The following is a 21,137-nucleotide window of genomic DNA, read 5'->3' on the forward strand; positions in this document are numbered from 1 at the left end:
TTGTCGATCTCTCTTTTCTCGAAAATCTTTCCGAGATTCGTGAAAGAATGAGGAACAAATTTTCCTTTGTTTACAACACATGATTTCAAAGTTGGCTTCGGAAAAGCGTCCCAATATGGTTTTGGAACATCGAACAAAGCCCAATCCAAAGGAACATCGAGTTTATACTTTTCAATGACCCAAGAGTTAAGAGCTGATGAACATTCGTAGCTCATCAAAGGTGAATACATCAAAAACAAAGAATGAATCATAACAGCTGCAACTTCTTCTTTGTTGTCTGAATTAAATGAAGGTCTATCGATATATCTGAAAGCAAGATTCAATGCGTATTCAGGTAATATATCAACAATCCATGATTGAAGAGATGGATCCATATCAGGCATCAACAAATTTAATTTGTTGACGAATGGACTCAAAAGTGAATAAAATTCATCTCTTATGTGTTTCAAGCCTTCAGGAGGACAACTGTTATGGACTTTGGCGCGTTCAAAGATAGGTATAGGATCACTTCTAATTGTTTGTGAATCGCGCATCGGAATAAATACAGCAAATGAAACAATTTGTGGTGTCACTTTTTCAATTGAATCTGTTTCAACAACTATATGAACATTTTCACAATTAAATGTTTCGTAGTTGTTGAACATGATGACATCTTGTGGTTTTGAGTTCAACATTCCTGTTAAATAAACAGAGAATTCATCAGTTATTGGGCCATTGAACTTAATAATGAATTGCATGTTGTTTGATTCTCTTATCTCTTTGAGAATTGGTGCAATGATTCCATCATTAAATACATGTCCATCTTTCTGATAATCGTACCATCCAAATGTTTCATTTATCGTATTCGCTGCATGGTAGATCTCGAAAACTTTGGTCGGAATCTCATCTTCAGTTTGGTTAATTGCGTTGACAGCAGCTTCTACAATTGATGACTTACCACTATTAGATGATCCATAAACAAATACACATTTTGTAGTGAAAAGTAATCGTAAGAAATCTGACACTTTTCCTTTGACATATTTGTCCATGTCGTGTGGTATTTTTTCTTCGATTTTTTCACATCTTCTTTCAATGAAATTGCCCATTCTGTTTGGTAGATAGATGTGGAACATGTTGAACTCACTTGTTGGATAGAAAATGTCATAAATAATGTGTTCCAACATTGGTATAAATTCAAGTGAAGTGAAAGCTTGGAAATGATGAAAAGTTGCCCATGCCAAAACAAAATCTTCGTTTTCGCTTGTTTTAGCAATTTCTATATAGAGTTTAGCTATTTTGATGACAGCAAGAGCGTTTGTTATTGTTCCTCTGCATGGTAATTTTTCGAAAATCGCTGTGATTCTCTTGATACAAGTGATTAATCTTTCAGCAAGTAAATCTGAATTTCTAAATCCGTAAGCAGACAATTCGATGTTTGCTGCTGATTTCGCGTCAACTTCATTGATGACAATTGGTGCGAACTCGTGTTTAATTGTCTCAGGAACTCTCATTTCTGTTGGACCAGTTGCGAACAAAATAAATTGGTCACTTAATCTGACAGTGTAATTTCCAATTTCGTATTGTATTGGAAGGTCTTCTTTTGACTTTATGTCTCTGTAAATATCAGCAAGCATTGCAAGTGTTGATTGCGAATACCTCTGTATATCAGGGAAAACAATCCATGAATGGCATAATATTGCTCCTGCAACATTTCTCAAAACAGAAACAGAACTTGGATCATTAAATGAAGGACAAAAAGCGATGTGTTTTCCAAACATCGCAGCAACAGCTGATATCAATTCTTTCTTTCCACTTCCTGCATCACCAAGGATTATTCCTGCATTGTTTGACGCGATGGCTGCACAAATGTTTTCAATTGCAGTAAACTTCGAATTACAAATGAAAATTGGAGGAACATTTCCCCAATATTCATATCCGTAACTAAAGTTCTTTGAGCCAAACCAGACTTCGACTGTTGATGTTGCTTGTCTGTACCGTAATCTAACTCTGTTTTCCCAGAAGTTTCTTCGTTCAAAACCCGATGGAAACTCAATAATTTTCTCTAAAATATACAATTGGTAATTAATTATTGTAATTGCCGATGTTAATTTCGGATAAATGTATTTGTTTCTCGGGTTATAAAGCATTCTCGTGTATTTCTCTATCTTATCCTGTAAGTTCTTCCTGTAATCCGTAAATGTTCTTACATTGTTTTCAAAGTTATCGAAGCATTCTTCGATTTCTCGTGTGAATTGACATAAAGTAATAATTGTCATTACATATGTCGTTACACTTGAGAACCAGACTTCGCTTTTAGCATTCTTGTAATTGTACAAAGCGTCTGCCAATGCATTGACCATTCCTGCACGCATGTTTTCCAAGATTTGGTCACCCCAAGATTCAATTCCTCCGGCGCAATTCACGTGTTTCGACAGATTTAATATATCTGTGTTTGTTCCTTGCATTCCGTAGATTTTGATTCTTGGGAATGATTGTTCTGAATTCTTTAGGATGTCTGTTTCTGGGCCATCCAAAGCATGTGTTTCAAATGCTTTGATGTGCATGAACATTTTTGAGAAAATTACATTGAACTGATCGAAATCAGTTGTTGTAAATAATCTCATGACTTCGTGATTACTCAAGAAGAACAATCTTGGAAAGATGTATCTCTTATGATCAATGAACTTCAAAACACCTTTCATTATATTGATAAGGAATTCATTGTTTTCTCTAAGCATTTCCAAAATCGAAGGGAATTCGCAAATATGGAATAATGTTAAATTATCAGCTGCATGACGAACTAATGACATCCATCTTCTTCTTACTCCAATGAACTGTGAAGACAAAGATTGTAAAGCTTGGGCTGTATCCTTCTTTGAAAAGAAGACATTTAAAACAATCCAGTTTTCTTGGAAAGCTTTCCATGCAATTAAAACATTCGAAAAAGTATCTAATGTTGCTCCAAGTGCCAAAACATTTTGTTTGAGGCCTTGTACGTATTGTCCTGAAAGCATTGTTTGCACTGTATTCTTTCCACCTTCTATTTCCTTAAGTATATCTTTAATATCGCCAATCATGAGGTTATCATCTGTTTTTGTCTGTGTTTCGTCAATTGGCATTTTAACTTCTTTCCAATGCTGTAATAATACTTTGTATTCTTGTTCAAGTTGGTTCTCTCCTTGCGCTGTGGCTGTGATCTCTTCAATTTTGGCTGTTTGAGAGAGAATTCCTTGATGCATGAGCTCATCAATTTTAATTTGCTGGAAATATCCTTTGGGATGACCACATTGTTCGAACAAAATGTTCCAATGATTGTAGTTCATCTTACTATTGGCCAATGTCTCAAGAACTTCTAAGTATGGAACGATGGAATCGATTTTTACTGTTAAATCATCAACTAATGGCAAAGGAAGAGAGGTTTTGAGGTTCATTATGATGTCATTTAGATCAGTAACTTTCTTGTTGAACTCCATTATATTGATGGAATTGAAAGGAACTGTTGTTATGATGTTATCAATCTCATGCCATTTGGAAACTGCTTCGTAAGCAACGAGCAACTGCTTTATTTCATCTCTGACTTTGTAGAAATCGGATAGATCGGCTAAAAATGCCTTCATGATGTTCTGTGAACGGTTTAATAAAGCAATTTCGGTTTCCAAAGAGTTTATTTCGTTCAATAATTCTTGGGCATGGTTTGCATCATCAGGAAGCATGACATATTTGATTTCTGGTGGACTTTTATGAAGTCTTTCGTCGAAATCCAAAATCTTCGCTTGAGCAGTTTTGATTTTATTGGAAAGCTGAAGGGTATATGTGTTCCTCATTTGGTCAGCAACTGAATTTGCGTTGGTTTGGTCGTACACGAACTGTTTTAACAATGCTCCTAAAGGAGATCTTCCGTGAGCTCCTCTTGTTCCATGGAATTCGAGAGTATCTAACAAGTGGCTTAACTCTTCAACAAAAGTGGTCTCGATATGAAGATATTTACTGAGTTTCTCCATAAGTTCGTTGAATTCGCAATTATCAACATATTGAATTAACGATTCTGGTTCCTTTTTAAGCCTCTTTGAGCAAAATCTGAAGATTGCGCCCATATGTTCGATCTTGTTTGTGAACAATTCTTTGAGACATTCTTTTATTTGTTGCATAGAACGAGCAGGAATTGGAGTTAAGCATTGCCTGAGATTTTTTGAGTTAATATAAATGGATCCTTGAACTGTGCATGTTGTAAATTCATTAATTCTTACATCTTCTTGACGGAATTTTTCAATATCATCTCTGATAACTCGGAAATCAACGATTAATTCTTCCGATGGATTATAATTTATTTGGGCTGCCTTTCTATCATAATCGCTGGCAAATTTCATCAAATCAAAAACTACATTGTCTCCGCCACGCAATTTAATGTAAGATTTCGGAGACCATTCTTTTCCACGAACAAATATATCGTAGAAATTTTCGAATCCACGGCTGTGTTCGTTAGATGAAATATATGATTCTTTAACTGAATTCAGAATGCTGTTTTTGATGATTGAGAACTGTTTGTTGCAATCTGTGTATTGCTTAAATGTTGGGCATTTGTCAAAATATGCTTGCAAATTTCCATATTTCTTCATTAAGTGAGGTCTAAACTTACTTGAGCCAATGATACGAGGAAGACCATCTAAAATTAATATTGATTGGTCTAACGCTTGTCTGATAACTCCAAGTAATTCATTTAATGAAGGAGTGAAAATTACTTTTCCATTAGCATCATATGAGACTTCTACTTGGAAAATAGATGATAAAGATTGCAGTACATATGTTTCTGCTTGCTTCCAACAGTTCAAACAAAGCTTATGGAGGTTTTCAAGAATAAAATAATCTGCAATTCTGATAAATTCGCAGAAATCAAAGGTTTCTTGCTGTACTTCTTCGCTCCTCTCTGCTTTGATGATCTTCATTTTGCGAGCAACTTCAGTTAAATAACCTAAATCTGGAAATACTTTTTGGCTCTTATCTATTTCATTAATTTTGACGTTAATACGTTCAGGATCAATAATGTCTGCTAAAAGATCCAAGATTGCACCCATTACTTCTTGTAAATATTCTCTATATTCTTTATTTAATTTTTCTTTATTAAAAGCAAGAGTATTTCGGAATTCTGCAATTGTAAACTTCTTTTGTGGGATAAACGATAATAAATAATTGTTCAAAATGTCAGAACATGACATATTTACAACTTCAAGTAATGTTGAAAAGAAAGTTGACTTAGAAAACAGTGTTTTTGTAACAATTTTATTACGTATTGCTGTAAATCTGCAGAATCGAACGTATTTTTTCCAGATTTGGAAATTTTTCCAATACTTGTAATAATGGAAGAATCTGAGCTTTCTAATTGAGTCAAATGATGATTTTTCGAGTGACCATGTGTCTAAAGGAATTGTATCTGTATTTCCTTCTTCATAAATATGAGTTACGCCACTCGCTGACATTGTGAAGTATTCTGGTGTAATTTCTGCGTGAGGAACTTTCATTAAATCGTATGGATTGAAATTTTCGTCTGTTCTTGGTCTTGAAAAGATTAAATATATAAAATGATGACCTCCACCGTCTTTATGCTTTGAAAAGTATGAAATTGGATCTTCTCTGAATCCTAATGACATTCTTTCTTCATTTGTTGACTCTTCTTGTAATTTTTGCGTAGTTGTTGCTAAACTCGGTAAAGGTTTCTTCTTTTGACCGGGCGTAAGGAGCGAAACGTATTCAATAGGCTTTTCGAAGTATTTGTGACCAGTTACAGGTCTAACAGTCACTGGTCTTGTTCTTGATCTTTGTTGTTGACTGCTATTTCGTATTGCACGTAGTCCTGGCGTGCTATTTACGTATAATGAATCAGTGTGTTCTGGCTCTAAATCTTTTAAATTGTAATTTTTAATTGTTTCATCAAAAATTCTTCCTTGAAAAAGAGATTCTTCCTGTACATTTTCAATAGCTGTTTTAGGACGTGTTGCAGACACTGAACGTACTATTGGTGCATCCAGTGGAGTGTCCTCAGGAATAATACTCATCAATTAAAAAAATTTTGCTTAATTTTTTTTTCATCAAGCAAGAGAAAAAAACGTGTTTATGAGATTCTTAGATTATTAGTTTTTTGGAATATACTATTGATATACTTTCTATTTTTCATATTAATTCCTGTATATTTTCATTAAAATTTTAGAAATTTCGAATTTTAAAAAAAATCGATTGAATATTTTTATAATAATAGAAGTAAATCTTTAAAGAGAAAAGTTTAAACACGCTTGTAAACTGCGGCAGTTCTGCATGGGATGTAGAGGATGATCTTGTTCTGTCTGCATTGCCATGGTTCTGGGAATGTCTCGTGGATGACTGACTTATCGATTGTGCTGTGTCCACCGAATTCTTCATCATCAGATGAGAGGATGCACTTGTACTTGCCTGGCCATTCGATACCGATAGCGTAGTCAGTGAATGACTTGTGTGTGTGCATGTTGAAGACGAAGAAGAGCTCACCGCGTTCGAAAGCGATGACCTTGTCTTCCTCGTGCTTCAATGTGATGTACATGTGGCCGGACTCCATGAACTTGTAGTCGTGTTCGAGCTTGATCATGGCGTTATCGAAAGCGAGGAGGTACTTGTATCTGAGGTGGTCTGTGAATGGTAAGTCGAATCTGCGGCAGCAGTGGAGGAATGAGTTGCCGTTGCCCTCACGTGGGAAGTCGATCCACTCTGGATGGCCGAACTCGTTACCCATGAAGTTGAGGTAAGCTTCACCACCAAGACCGATTGTGATGAGGCGGATGATCTTGTGGAGAGCCATACCACGAGCTGTGATCATTGACTCTGGCTGGAGGCAGGACATGTTTGTGTACATTTCCTTGTCCATGAGCCAGAAGGCGATTGTCTTATCACCGACAAGTGCCTGGTCGTGGGATTCGGAGTAAGCAACTGTCTTCTCCTTGTATGGTCTGTTGGATAACTCGAAGGCGACATTGCCGACGTTCCAGTCTTCATCGCGCTGCTCCTTGAGCATCTTGATCCACATATCTGGGCTGCTCATGCCGAGGCGGTAGTCGAAACCCATACCACCATCTTCGATTGAACGAGCGAGGCCAACCATGCCGGAGACATCTTCAGCAATGGAGATAGCGTTTGGATTGACCATGTGGATGACTGTGTTTGCGAGCATGAGGTATGTAACAGCCTCACGATCGACGAGGTCGCAGAAGTAGCAGTCGATGCTGTTGAATGAGTACATGTTTCCGTGGTGGAGGTACATCATGGATGTGACACCATCGAAGCGGAAGCCATCGAAGCTGTACTCTTCCATGTAGTATCTGAGGTTGGAGAGAAGGAAGCGCTGGACTTCTGGGTGGTTGTAGTTGAAGCAGCGGGAATCCCACAATGGGTGATAGCCACGGCCACCTTCGTGGAAGTACTGGTGATCTGTGCCATCGAAGTGGTTGATACCTTCAGCAACGTTCTTTGAGGCGTGGGAGTGGACAAGATCGAGGAAGACATGGATGCCCATTCCGTGTGCTGTATCAATCATGGACTTAAGCTCTTCTGGTGTGCCGAAACGTGATGAGATGGCGAAGAAGTTTGTAACCTGGTAGCCGAAGGAACCGTAGTATGGGTGCTCCATGACAGCCATGATCTGGATGGCGTTGTAACCGTCCTTCTTGATCATTGGGAGAACATTCTCTTCGAACTCCTTGTATGTGTGGATACGTGGTTCAACACCAGCCATACCGATGTGTGTCTCATAAATGAGAAGTGCACAGTCGAGTGGAGCTGGCTTTGGATGCTTGAAAACATACTTCTTCTCTGGATTCCAGAAGATACCATTGAAATCGATGTTCTCTGTGTTTTGGCGAACGTAGTTGATCCAGGCTGGAATTCTCCAAACTGTTTCGCCGCTCTTGAGCTTGAGGCAGCATTTAATCTTGCTGTTGTGTGGGATAACTGGGCCCTCCTTTGTATCCTTGAGGAAGAGTTTGAAGTGGCCGTATTCGTCTTCCTTTTCGCACTTTGTTGCTGGATCTTCACAATTCCAGTTGTTGAAGTCACCGGCAAGATATATCTCATCGGCATTTGGTGCCCATTCACGGTAAAGGATACCGCCTTCTACTTTGTGGACACCAAACTCTTTGTATGCTTGTGTGAATTTATCCAAGGAGCCAGCGATATCTTCGATTCGCTTCTTAGCTTCTTGGTATAAGTGCTGGCGCCATTCGAGACCGCCGCGCCATTGTTCGAGCCATGGGTTGTCTTTGATGATTTGCATAAATCAAAAATGAATCCTGACATCACTTCTTTTCAATACAAATTTCAAAACACCAAAATCTTTATAAGAAGATAAATGTTTGGAATGTATAAGAATGTTTATCTTCATAATCTATTGATTCTGTACCGGGTTGGTCATTCATGACTCAATTTTTCTGAGGAAAGTAACAGCTTTCGTGGTCAGAGTATTTACCATATTCCGGGTATTTCCAAAAAATTTTAATTATGTAACCGCGTTACACCCATTCAAATTTGAACAATCCTTTTCAAAATAAATAATTATCACAATTTTATCATGAAAGTTTAAAAACAATATTATATTCATTATTTGGATATATGTGAACTTGGTTTTGAATGAACCCTCTCATTTTTTAATATTCTCATAAAAATTCTATATAAAATTTGAGCGTATTTAGAATTAAGTTATTTCATCCGGTAGAAGGGAAAAGCAGGGCATATCAATAGACATCATTATTCTATATGTACTATGGATTTGTTTGCCCTTGTTTTGTTTATGTTTCTGTTGTTATTGCAGTATTATTTTTAGCAAAATTAATCAATTCGCTTAAAACTTTCTCTTGATGAGAAAAATCCTCTTAACTACCAAAATCATGTTCTTTGAATTACTTTTAAATGTCTAAAATTAATTTTCGAAAGAGAAAATTAGAGATTGGTAAATTGTTTCGGAAGAAACATACGATTAATAAAAGAAATTGCATCTCAAATGTATGTAAAGATGATTTACTATTAATTAATGTTGGTCTTGTTGGATTAAGAGTGTTAATAAACAATACGAAATATAGGCATATTTCAAATTCTACTTAAATATGAAGTTTAATGTTATAACAATAATTATTATGAGCATAATATATTATGGCAGTAACTATTCAATATCTTCACAAACTAAACTAAATAAATATTTTGAAATGAATTTGCTGTTTTCGTGATAGAATTACTATGATTGAGCTTATTATATAAGCACATAACCTATTAACTTTTGAATAGTTGTAAACTTTTTCTCCAGCCGGTAGGTTTCGATAATTATAATTACCAAAATTGATAATGACAGAGAAAACATTATCCATCAATAGAGTATTAACATCTTGGTGATATGGTGATTTGTAAAACCAATTTATATCATTGACCATCATGTTGAAATTTCTTCCTTTTCAAAATCGGCCAACTTATTATACCTAAGTTAATAATCATCTAATATTTCTTCCAAATATCTTAATTATGGCTATGGCATGAAATCGCGTTACAAAATATAACTCCCAACTTTTCTTTCAACAAAATTTGTCAAGAAAATTTGCTGATGGAATTTGTTGATGATCAATATATCTTGTGGCTATCTGGTTTCCCACGTGAAATTTGTATAAATATTAGATAATTAAGTGAAATTAAATTGGATCGATAATTAATGAGTTATTTTAAGAGGTAAAACAAAAATATTGTATTCTATTGGTGAGTGTGTAGCTGTTGAAGAATTAATATATGAAATTTTCAAAATTAAGAAATTCAAATTTCAAGTATCATATTGTTGAGTAGAATCTTTGTTTTATTTCATTTCAGTGTCGATGATTTTGAATCCTATGTTTGTAATGATGTCATATCTGTAACTCAATTTTCACATTTCGAGAAATTTTTCAAAATTCTAATTTTTTCACATAGGTCATGATGAATTATGGAATTTAGTTCACTTCAAGAGAGAATCCTTAGTAACCTATATTTTAAAGACTCTAATGCATTCAAAAACAAGCTACTGCAGATGTTGGAAAGAACTTAAATTCTTCGATTTTAGCAAAGTACTTAATTAAGCACAAGGCAATGGTTATTTTTGTCAAAAACTAAAGCTCATAAAATAAAAATCAATGATTTATTGTCATGGAATTGAAATTAAATCTGACTACTGAAATCCTAAGGATTTTAGATGGGGTCTTACATTGCCTGTTGCGACAGAGAGTGGAGATCTTCCATCTTTATATTTTGCATCTCTTTTAGCTCCGATAGAGACAAGATATTTAACAACTTCAAGACGGTCATTTGATGATGCTTTAATGAGTGGAGTATTTCCATTATTATCTTTTGCATCTTTCTTAGCTCCGATAGAGACAAGATATTTAACAACTTCAAGATAACCATTTTGTGATGCCCAAATGAGTGAAGTAACTCCTTCTTTATTCTTTACTTCTTTATCAGCTCCAACAGAGAAAAGATATTGAACAACTTCAAAATGACCATGTTGTGAGGCACAAATGAGTGGAGTATTTCCATATGTACTCTTTGTTTCTTTATCAAAGCCACAATCGATCAGAGATTTAACAAGTCTGAGATTTCCTTTTTCACTTGCAACATGAAGGACATTCTTTTCATCATAATTTTTCCAAAGTCCTTCTTCACATGACTTTGAAATCATCGTTTGATTTCCTTGAGTTGAAAGTTCATCATGCTTGTATAAAATATTATATCGAAAATGAAAAATATTGTATATTTTACAGTGAAATCTTCTTCTCAAGCTAAATAATGTAAAAATAGTTGAGAGAAAACCAAAAAGTTGTAAATGCTCTCTTAAAATCTGTCAAAATTTTTGATCAAAAAAAATTCATGTGTAGTATAAATCCTGGTGAGAAATTCGAGTATTTTACTCCTTACGAGAGATCGATGATAGAATTTATTTATTCTTATGATCCATACATTCTCGGTTTGCATCCAGAACGAAAGTTAACAAGATTAACATATGCAAGATTTTTAAAACGCAATGCTAGTGAAGAAATAATTAAAAGAGTGGATGTTAGAAAAAAGAATGAATATTTCTTATATGTACATGTTGGCCACAATTACAACGAACTCTGTTTTTCGTATGTCACAGAAACATTATGGAGAGCGAAACAGTTTCAGTTCAGAGCTGCATCAAAAGATGATTTTGGAAAATTCGACATATTCAAAGAGAAAATGAATATATACATTCAAGAACGGGAAGGAATTTTACCCGATGAAGAACTCGAAGAAATAAGAGAATTTGTTGATAAAGCTGACCCAGAAGAGTTCAAGATATTTGATCCTAAAGAACAAAAAATGGTTCCTTATGACGAAAAAGTTCTTCGAAGATTATTAATCCATATCAGAGACAAATGTTTTATACCACATTTTGGAACACAACAGATAGGAGTATTTTGCGACAGATTTAATGGAAGTCATTCGTGGTACTGTCGCATTTTATGTGGAATTGAATAAATCAAATAAAAAAATCTTTTTAAATTATTTTCACATTTTCATCTATATATAAGAGTTTTTTAAACCAGAAGTATAATAAAAATGCAACTTAAGCTTAAAAAGTTTAAATATCAAGATAATGTATCAAAACTGAATAAATTTTTTCTAATTTATGATACAATAAATGGTCTGGCATGTTAATCAGTTCATTAGTTCTAAAAAGGCCAAAGATTCATAGCTGGTTAAAATATTGTCGATATCTTTAGTAATGTTCTTATCATAACAGAAAAGATTCTGCAAAAAATTACAATGATATCATGTGTGTTTAAAAAGATTCTCATTTAAACCACTATGATATTTGAGAGATAGTTTATAAAATTTTTGCAGTTTTTATATAAAATCAAATTCCCAAAATAAAAATTAATGGTTATCTTACTATGAAATTGGGTATCTTAGTTAGAAAATGTCAAAATTTGAGAGAATGATTAATAACATAAGCAACTTCTTATAATTTGAAATTGATTTAAAAAAAATATAGTAGTTTTTAAACTGAAGTTTAAATTTTTAAAAGCATCTGAATGATATAGGCATGAATTTTGAGTTCAAAATAAGGAGAACTCATCATCCATTTGAAACATGTTGTTGGTATTTGTAACATTAAAAAAATTCTCTGTATATTCATAATCATTCTGAAGTGGATCAAATACGTCTCCATTAGAGTTAGTATTTGAAGGTGTTTCTGAAATCATTTCATGATCTGTGCTTTGGGGCAGTCCAAGGGTATCACTTGAAGGCTCAACTGCAACTGAATTTCGAAAATCGGAAATTTCTTCAGAAATACGTTCTTGAGGAGCTTGTTGTGCGTCACTTTGAGGATTTGCGTCTTTGGAAGTTTCAGGGGTAGTAACAGGCGGTCCTTCAATTTGTGTAGCTGTTTGTTTGGAATAAACTTCTTCTTTTGTAAAACACTGAATTACGTGTGGAGCCGTAACGCAGTAGGCAAATTGAAAGTCATAACCTTTTTTGAAATTGATGACCGTAATGTAAAATGAACCAAGGAGATTGGCGTCGTTGGTCTCGTATGAAATGACTTTAACAATATTGGGATCACATTGGTGAAAGAAGTTTGCTCTTTCATCTGGAGATGTTAATTGGAAAAAGTCTGTTGATGAAGCAACAGATGAACCCCAAGTTCGTGAGAATTTGTGATATTTGATTTGGGAGAACAAATCGCCGTACTTTTTCCAATTTTTTTGAAGACCAAGAATTGTCACTTGCTTGTGTTTAGTGAATTCTCTGGAATTATAATAGATATCAGGGTAGAGAAAATGTACGAAATTGAGCATGATGCAGACATCTTGCATAACAACTTTGTTGCTTTTGAAATGCTTGAGGGCTTGATTTTCAAGATCAGCATTCATAAGATCTTTATCACTTACAAGATCATTAAGGCAAGTTTCCAAGTTTCTTGCATCAGTGATGTGACCTTTTGATCTGTAAGCTTCTACAATGGCACGAAGATGGTTAAAATAGGACTGGACTAAGTTCTCTGTCGAGGTCAAAGGCGGTGACATACAACGAAAATAATGATTTTACAAAACCAAAATTTTCTTTCAATTTTCAGTTTACAAAATTTGGTTTAACTAGTATATATTTGTAGTAAATATTATTATTCACTCATATAAATATATTTGCAATGAAACGTGACATTTTTCCAAATTGAGAGAGTTGTAAATTGATAGAAATGAATGTGAAGTGCCCAAAAGTGAAATGAAAATATTAACTTTTCTGATGTTTTGTCATGGGCGTGAAAATTTTTGCTTTTAATAATCGGATGCTAGAGAATTAATTTCGAAGTGAATCCGCAGCGACTAAAGGCTGGATTTATCAGATACAATGCTGTATAATTATAATAAGCAAAATTTTCATTATATTTTAGTATTTGCCTTATAAATGCCTCAATCTCATGGTGTACTACAACTGAGGATGCCACCCATTATCCACTTGTTATTTTTCCCATTTTGAGTTTTAAAATATGAAATATGAAATTATATGAGATAAAAAATAGTAGTATATTCAAATGTTGGCATATTAACAGTCCTAAATACATAGTAAACGCATATGTGTGTATACATTTTATTGTACTCTGAATATCTGAACAAAAATAATCGACAATCTGGTGCTGACATCAAAGGCAAAAAATCTGTAGCTTTGATACAATATCGTGACATTTAAGCTGCATTTTAATTATACCCATGACTTTAAAAAACTCTTATATATAGATGAAAATGTGTAATTTAAAATTATCTTTTATTTGATTTATTCAATTCCACATAAAATGCGACAGTACCACGAATGACTTCCATTAAATCTGTCGCAAAATACTCCTATCTGTTGTGTTCCAAAATGTGGTATAAAACATTTGTCTCTGATATGGATTAATAATCTTCGAAGAACTTTTTCGTCATAAGGAACCATTTTTTGTTCTTTAGGATCAAATATCTTGAACTCTTCTGGGTCAGCTTTATCAACAAATTCTCTTATTTCTTCGAGTTCTTCATCGGGTAAAATTCCTTCCCGTTCTTGAATGTATATATTCATTTTCTCTTTGAATATGTCGAATTTTCCAAAATCATCTTTTGATGCAGCTCTGAACTGAAACTGTTTCGCTCTCCATAATGTTTCTGTGACATACGAAAAACAGAGTTCGTTGTAATTGTGGCCAACATGTACATATAAGAAATATTCATTCTTTTTTCTAACATCCACTCTTTTAATTATTTCTTCACTAGCATTGCGTTTTAAAAATCTTGCATATGTTAATTTTGTTAACTTTCGTTCTGGATGCAAACCGAGAATGTATGGATCATAAGAATAAATAAATTCTATCATCGATCTCTCGTAAGGAGTAAAATACTCGAATTTCTCACCAGGATTTATACTACACATGAATTTTTTAAATCAAAAATTTTGACAGATTTTAAGAGAGCATTTACAACATTCTTGTTTTCTCTCAATTTTTTGAAAATAGAAACGCAAGGCATGTGTGTTTTAAAGATTTGATATAATATTATAACATGACATTCACATGCTTGTATAAAACATTATATCGAAAATGAAAAATATGATATATTTTACAGTGAAATCTTCTTCTCAAGCTAAATAATGTAAAAACAATTGTAATTTATGATACTAGTTTTTTCTAACTTCCTCATGAGCTAGAAATGGTCTATTATGTAAGGTTACATCGAAAGTATCCTAATTGTAGTTCATTCGTTCGAAAAATGCCAAAGATTCTAAGTTAATTAAAACATTGGCGATATCTTTAATAATGTTCTTATTATAACAGAAATAAAATGTTCTGCAATAAAATACAATGATTTCATATGTATTAGGAAATGTTCTTATTTAATCAAGATTCTTTTCAATGTAATACGTTGTTGAACGTTTTCTAGAATACAAATGTGAAGAATACGCGGATAATAAGCGAATTTTTATCTGATTTTAGTATCCACCTTAAATATACCTCGATCTCGAAACTCAGAAATAAATTTAAGCTATACAAATGTCCCCATACAACAAAAACAAAGTATACGATGATCAGATCGGAATTTTTTGAAACAACAATATTGATTTTTAATAGAAGAAATAACGAAAAAAATCAGAGCAGATCATAAAATTATACGAACACAAATAATTTTTCCAAGGTCTTTGAACATAGTCACTCGCATTCTGTTAACTATAATGAACCAATAAGGAATGTGGAAGAAAATAAATGCGCCATATTTTTTTTCGAGCAAAAGGCATATTGTCACTTTTGTTTGGTCTATCATAAGAAATATGGGTGCTTTCACATATCTCCGTGAACTCTACACCAAGAAGCAGAGTGAAGTTATGCGCTTCATCCTCCGCCTTCGCTGCTGGGAATACCGCCAACTTCCAGAGCTTGTCCGCCTTACACATCCATCCCGCCCAGATAAGGCTCGCCGCATGGGTTACAAGGCCAAGCAGGGTATGGTTGTCTACCGTATCCGCGTACGCAAGGGCTCCCGCAGGCGTGTTGCTTCTAAGAACCGCCAATATGGTAAGCCACGTACACATCATATCTACAAATTAACACCATCCCTTAACCTTCAGGCTATCGCTGAACAGAAGGCTGGTAAGCAACTCCCATCCCTCCGCCTCCTTAACTCTTACTGGGTTAACCAGGATGGTGCTTTCAAGTACTTCGAGTGCATCTTTGTTGATCCAGTCCACCCAGCTATCCAGCATGATGCTAAGCTTAACTGGATCTGCGACTCTGTCCATACACGCCGCGAAGCTCGTGGCCTTACAGCTGCTGGTCGCAAGCACCGTGGTCTCAGTGGTGTTGGCCATGGCTTCCGCCATCTCCGCCCATCACGTTATGCTGACTGGAAGGTTCGCAACGTCTTCAAACTCCGCCGCTGGCGTTAAAAGCTAGATAATGGGCCATAGAAAGACCCAGAGCTTTATTTTACTACCTTTCGAACTAAAATTCGAATTATACCTGGATTATAGCTTACAAATTGTTGAATTTTTTAATGACATGATTTAATTTAAACATTCAATGTTCGGACATAAAAAAACTTGTTGATCAATATTCGAAAGTATTGTTAAAGCTATGGCATTTTATAAGTCGCTTCTATATGCAGGTATTTGATCAGATACAAATTCCAAGATCCATAAAATATGGTCATTTCCTAAATTTAATACAAAAATAAGAAAGTACATGCACCCAAGTATAGTTTCAATTCAGTTTTTCCTTATTAGCAAGATTGACTTTTTCCTGTAGATTAGTCAATATTGAAAAAATTTTTCCAAATTTTTTTTGGTAAATGAGCATCACTATCAAAGTTCAAACACTCTCTGGTATCTCACGCTATATTAAAGTCGAGCAAACAGACACAATTGAAAAAATCAAGAGCCAACTCTACAGTATGGATGGCATTGCTCCAGATCAGCAAAGAATCTTATACAAAGGTTTGGCACTTCCAGATACAGCTACAATCGAATCCAGCGGTATCAAAAACGATGAAACTGTTCATATGGTTATCTCATTAAAAGGTGGAATGTAAATTAGTCATAATTTTACTCCATCTTTCAATACGATTACCTAGAGCGCATATTGACTAATAAAATTAAAAACATTATACATGAATAACATTATTTTGCTATAATCTAAAGATATAATCAAATAAACATTTTGATATATTTGATTTTCTGGACAAATTACTCATCAAACTATATGAAATTGAATCATTTTCTAAATGGGCATAGATTTGAGTCTAAATATTCAAAATCCTCTATAAATTATATTAATTAAATGAAATTTGGATGAATTATTATGTTATTTGGTCATTTCTGTTAGATTTAATAATTCCATTCACAGCACAATTCGATAATTAATGTTATCTATGAACAATAGAATAATTTTATTGATGAAATGTTTCCTAGTGAAGGGAACTGTATACATTGGAAAGACAAATCATATAAATACAGAATATTTTTATTTCAGTCTATAACTAAATATAAAATATTGAAATGAATACTAAGAGGAAACTCTATGTATTCAAAACAATAAGTTAGTCATTCTTCTTATCTGATTTTTCAGCTCCTTCTTTCTTTTCTTCTTTATTTCCTGATTTCTTGGAATTTCTGATGTCAGAAATGATTTCGCGGGCTTCAATAACCTTGTATGCGAGAATGAAGAATCCAACAAACACTACTGGCTTAAGAACTTGCCAAATAGAAGGGAATTGTGGGGCAGGTGTCTTAAAGAACCTGTAAACAGATGATATGTTCTTATCTGGTCTAAATACTTGTAGCTCGAATGATTGGAAATCATAAACTATCATCTTAAACGTTTGGCTATTGTTAATCCATTTTCCGTATGCGTGGGGGAGATTTCTTTTGCCATAAATCATTTGGGTATCGCATATTATCTTAGTAAATCCTGGAGCTGTGTTATTTTCTATAACAAAACCTTGTGTTTTGTTGTTCACTCTAACAATTATGTTCATATTAGGATTGACACCTCTGAGAACACCTGTAAGTGTCTGGTTATTATCTTGATTAGGTGTAAGTGTTAAATTGTATAAAAAATTTTGCTGATGATAAACTCCATATTGATCAACGTATCCACCAGTTGCATTCCAAAATCCCCTGGCGAATATAGCAAGATCTAATGTTTTATTGACGCATGCACATGTAGAAAAAAATGAGAAAAACATCGAAAATAATTAGTCAATAAAGGTGACATTGGTCGATTTACTTTTCCTCTTATAACAACAATTTTCGAAAATGGATTTAGATTATGTTGTATGTGTTTAGAAAAATTTACTATTTGGATTAACCAAAAGACTCAAATAATTAAATTCAAAATTGCCTAATCGATGTTTTATGGGTTTATCTTATATGATATATTGCACCTGTCCAATTATAAGATATTTATGTGCTCAATTTTACTTATTTTTTCATTAATATGTTCATTTTTTGAAAAATGATTAAAAATTTTTTCATTTCTTGAGGTCTAATTGCATATTTTCGAAAACAAATTTTCATGGCTTATAGGATAATGTATAGGAATACTATAAATATGATTGAATAATTTTTATATTGAAGTTTTAGCATGTTCTTATGATATGTTCGTATTTTGGAGATTGTTTAGGATAATGTTATTCGATCATCAAATCCCTAGATGGAGGTTAGTGTTTTTTCGACCACAATCAATTTGAGAGGGAAAAAAATTGGAAAAAGTGACAGATGTGATGGATTATGAAAAATTTTGCACTAAACTGGAAGAATCTGAGTCCAGCGATACTTCAATCTCACTTCCATCATGGACTCAACTTCAAGAATTCAGAAATTCATATCTACAAGAATGTGTAACATTTATTACTTCTTTATTATGCGATGCTTCAGTAAATGAGCATATCAAATGCTTGGCGATGATTTTAATAAGAAATTTTTATCGAATTAATTCGAATGCAGGCTCAATAATGGTCAGAAGTTTATCTTCAGAAACATTTGATTCATTTTTCAATAGTTTATTAGCATTATTCGAATACGAGAATCTCCAAGTTGTTTCAATCGCTTCGTCAATCGTTTTTCATTTATCTTCGGGCGAAATTCAAGAAGATAACTATATTCCATTAATCAGCAGCTATGCCGATAATCTTCAGAAAACAACCAACCCGTACATGGTCTTTGGCTTCAGTTGCCTCCTCTTTTCTATTTGCCAAGAGTTTTCTTTGCCAAATGAAGTTAATTTTACAATTTTATCGGCGATCTTCCAACAGTTAAGTTCTGGATCACTACCACCTGTAGTAGCCAGCAGGATCATTGCCCTCTTCAGATCTTCAGTCCAAAAATACCCATCTGAGTTCATGAGGTCCCAATTGTTCTCAGACGTCCTTAACATGCTTATAGATTTAACTACGCTTCCAGGGACAAAAGTTGAAAGCCTTTTGGCGTGGGCAGTTATTATATCTCTCAATACTCCTTTCAGCAGCGACATTCTCTACAAAGTCGGTGAAATATCTCTTAACGAGATGCATGAATCCGTCGTAGAACCTGTTCTAAATGCAGCAGCAATCTTTTGGGCAGATGTTGCTAGAAAATTCAAAGAAACTACCGCAGAACTCACTCCTTACACAGAACCATTACTTCGTGGTCTATTCCGATTACTTTGTATACGTACTAGCGACCACGCCCATGAAGATCTCGACGAATTACCTCAAACTAGCTTACACACGCTCAAGACCTTCGTAAAAATCTCCCCAGTTACATCAGCACCTCACATGGCCGATATTATCCTCGAACATATCAACAGCCATGAAGTTCTCGAGGTAAATGCGACATTAATTTTCTGTGCCGTCCTTGTGAAGGCCAGAATCAACCCCGGAGACCATATGTTCGAAGAGCCGATCGATGAGACCATTGCACCATCCTCAGAAGGCATTTATGACGATCAAATGTCAGATCATCCGATAATTAAATTCGGAGAATCGATGTTTGAAGAGCCAATCGAGGAATCGACTGTCATAAACCTTGTAGGGCAGGCCCTGCAGTCGGGAGTCCCTCTCCTGACCTACAACGGCCTCTGGTGCATGAGATGTATTTTACGGGCGACTGTAAACCCATATCCGCTTGCTCCTTACATACCGATCGCCTTTGAGATCCTCGAAGGTGAAGCCGATATGAACTGCAAGCGCCAGGCCACGTTGTTACTTTCGACGATTGCATTTGCATCGGAACTTGGGTATCAGATCCAAGCAACGGCTGCTGCAATGGAATTGGCGAAGTGTAATGACGTTATCCTATCAAAGGATGCTTTCAGATCCTTAAGAAGAATTGGAGATATAGATGATTACCTTGAAAACCCCAATTCCCCAACATTAAGTGTTCACAAAGCCATTGTACCTGAACTCCTCTCTTTCCTTAGCGATTGCATAAGCGATGAAGACCAATTAGTTAATGTCATTGATATTTCAACAGTTTTAGTTCCATATATCGTCAATTTAGGACCTGTACATTACCAGGAATTCGCTCCACAGACGATCAGCCTCCTCATGGCCGCTCTTCCTAAGACATGCGAAACTTTCCATCCTTTGGCCATCCTTGCAACGAATTTTCCTGAGATGTTCATGCCGTATTTGGAGCAGTTCGTCACCGCGTTGGTCGAAGCACTCCAGCAGAATGAGAATAACGATGCAACAAGCGCTGCTGCGGCAAATATGATGGACATCGTCTTGAATTTCGATATTTCTGGAGCATTACCCGATTTGATCGAAGCCGTTGCAACGATAATGGTTCACTGCGACCGGCCATTTAATGTTCTGAAGGATGTGGCCGATTTGGCAACGGATTTGCATCAATTAAGAGATATCGAATTCACTTTTGCCGGATTTACCCATTCTATACCATTGTTAACAAGTGCATTTGTGACTTGCTTGCAGGATCTTGATTCAGACAATGATTTGGTCGCTGCAAGATTTATTACTTTTTGTACATGCACAATTGATGATGCTTCTATCGATGAAAAGGGTGAAGCGATTTCTAATTTGATTGTTTTGATAGAGAAAGCTTGTTCTATTTGTAACAGGTATAATACAGATTTTATTAGCTCTATTTTGTTCTTTTTGGCAACAATCGGAAGAATTGATGCTGATTTTACTGTACAATTGGTCCAGGAATGCGATTATCTCTTGTCTAGACTCAAAGATGCAAGATCTTTCAAAGATTTAAGAAAGATAATCGATCAGCTACCTGATGGGTTAAAGGAAATGTTAGAGATTGACTAAAAATGTTTGTTTATGATATGAATTTCATCATTTTTTCTTATTATTTATTTTATTTTTCTATAAAAAATCATTTTCAACATAATTTTATGACGCAATTGTTATTATTAATCAGAATGTTTACATTAAATACTTGCATTTATAAAATTTAATCAAATTGATTTCGATAAGAAAAATATTCTCTATTTGAGACTAATCTCATCACTGATAATACTCAAATACTTGAAAATAACAATTATTATTATATAATGAATCAATAAATTCATGTGTTTGTATGTTATCGAGAATCGAAATCAGTATAGAGTTCAATGTTGTCATATATTAAATGAGAACACG

The 21,137-nt window shown here is 34.5% G+C and overlaps 11 protein-coding genes and 1 pseudogene across 12 annotated transcripts; 4 read left to right on the plus strand and 8 right to left on the minus strand.

The window, feature by feature from the left end:
* Nucleotides 1-429: 429 nt before the first annotated feature.
* Nucleotides 430-2,549, minus strand: TVAGG3_0379770 (dynein light chain binding; the record flags this gene model as incomplete). Its single annotated transcript, XM_051232053.1, has 1 exon — nucleotides 430-2,549. A coding segment is annotated over one exon (2,120 nt), but the record flags the coding sequence as incomplete, so codon positions are not given.
* Nucleotides 2,550-2,599: 50 nt separating this feature from the next.
* TVAGG3_0379780 (dynein light chain binding) lies at nucleotides 2,600-5,051 on the minus strand (the record flags this gene model as incomplete). Its single annotated transcript, XM_051232054.1, has 1 exon — nucleotides 2,600-5,051. A coding segment is annotated over one exon (2,452 nt), but the record flags the coding sequence as incomplete, so codon positions are not given.
* Nucleotides 5,052-5,131: 80 nt separating this feature from the next.
* TVAGG3_0379790 lies at nucleotides 5,132-6,029 on the minus strand (annotated as a pseudogene). Its single transcript has one exon — nucleotides 5,435-6,029. A coding segment is annotated over exon 1 (595 nt).
* Nucleotides 6,030-6,207: 178 nt separating this feature from the next.
* TVAGG3_0379800 (GlgB family) lies at nucleotides 6,208-8,288 on the minus strand (the record flags this gene model as incomplete). Its single annotated transcript, XM_001321746.2, has 1 exon — nucleotides 6,254-8,269. The coding sequence occupies one exon, from the start codon at nucleotides 8,267-8,269 to the stop codon at nucleotides 6,254-6,256; it is 2,016 nt and encodes a 671-aa protein (XP_001321781.1).
* Nucleotides 8,289-10,152: 1,864 nt separating this feature from the next.
* Nucleotides 10,153-10,728, minus strand: TVAGG3_0379810 (ankyrin repeat protein family; the record flags this gene model as incomplete). Its single annotated transcript, XM_001321747.1, has 1 exon — nucleotides 10,175-10,684. One exon carries the CDS (start codon nucleotides 10,682-10,684, stop codon nucleotides 10,175-10,177), a length of 510 nt encoding a protein of 169 aa, XP_001321782.1.
* Nucleotides 10,729-10,872: 144 nt separating this feature from the next.
* TVAGG3_0379820 (uncharacterized protein) lies at nucleotides 10,873-11,502 on the plus strand (the record flags this gene model as incomplete). Its single annotated transcript, XM_001321748.1, has 1 exon — nucleotides 10,873-11,502. One exon carries the CDS (start codon nucleotides 10,873-10,875, stop codon nucleotides 11,500-11,502), a length of 630 nt encoding a protein of 209 aa, XP_001321783.1.
* A 528-nt stretch (nucleotides 11,503-12,030) lies between these two features.
* TVAGG3_0379830 (uncharacterized protein) lies at nucleotides 12,031-13,055 on the minus strand (the record flags this gene model as incomplete). Its single annotated transcript, XM_001321749.1, has 1 exon — nucleotides 12,084-13,055. One exon carries the CDS (start codon nucleotides 13,053-13,055, stop codon nucleotides 12,084-12,086), a length of 972 nt encoding a protein of 323 aa, XP_001321784.1.
* Nucleotides 13,056-13,800: 745 nt separating this feature from the next.
* Nucleotides 13,801-14,437, minus strand: TVAGG3_0379840 (uncharacterized protein; the record flags this gene model as incomplete). Its single annotated transcript, XM_001321750.1, has 1 exon — nucleotides 13,801-14,430. The coding sequence occupies one exon, from the start codon at nucleotides 14,428-14,430 to the stop codon at nucleotides 13,801-13,803; it is 630 nt and encodes a 209-aa protein (XP_001321785.1).
* Nucleotides 14,438-15,300: 863 nt separating this feature from the next.
* On the plus strand, nucleotides 15,301-16,065 carry TVAGG3_0379850 (structural constituent of ribosome; the record flags this gene model as incomplete). The annotated part of the gene is made up of 1 exon (XM_001321751.1): nucleotides 15,322-15,936. The coding sequence occupies one exon, from the start codon at nucleotides 15,322-15,324 to the stop codon at nucleotides 15,934-15,936; it is 615 nt and encodes a 204-aa protein (XP_001321786.1).
* Nucleotides 16,066-16,323: 258 nt separating this feature from the next.
* On the plus strand, nucleotides 16,324-16,714 carry TVAGG3_0379860 (cellular macromolecule catabolic process; the record flags this gene model as incomplete). The annotated part of the gene is made up of 1 exon (XM_001321752.1): nucleotides 16,338-16,577. One exon carries the CDS (start codon nucleotides 16,338-16,340, stop codon nucleotides 16,575-16,577), a length of 240 nt encoding a protein of 79 aa, XP_001321787.1.
* A 290-nt stretch (nucleotides 16,715-17,004) lies between these two features.
* TVAGG3_0379870 (uncharacterized protein) lies at nucleotides 17,005-17,732 on the minus strand (the record flags this gene model as incomplete). The annotated part of the gene is made up of 1 exon (XM_001321753.1): nucleotides 17,085-17,732. The coding sequence occupies one exon, from the start codon at nucleotides 17,730-17,732 to the stop codon at nucleotides 17,085-17,087; it is 648 nt and encodes a 215-aa protein (XP_001321788.1).
* Nucleotides 17,733-18,269: 537 nt separating this feature from the next.
* On the plus strand, nucleotides 18,270-20,826 carry TVAGG3_0379880 (armadillo (ARM) repeat-containing protein family; the record flags this gene model as incomplete). The annotated part of the gene is made up of 1 exon (XM_001321754.1): nucleotides 18,270-20,804. The coding sequence occupies one exon, from the start codon at nucleotides 18,270-18,272 to the stop codon at nucleotides 20,802-20,804; it is 2,535 nt and encodes an 844-aa protein (XP_001321789.1).
* Nucleotides 20,827-21,137: the final 311 nt, after the last annotated feature.

Source organism: Trichomonas vaginalis, chromosome V (assembly GCF_026262505.1).
Source record: "Trichomonas vaginalis G3 chromosome V, whole genome shotgun sequence".
NCBI lineage: Eukaryota > Parabasalia > Trichomonadida > Trichomonadidae > Trichomonas > Trichomonas vaginalis.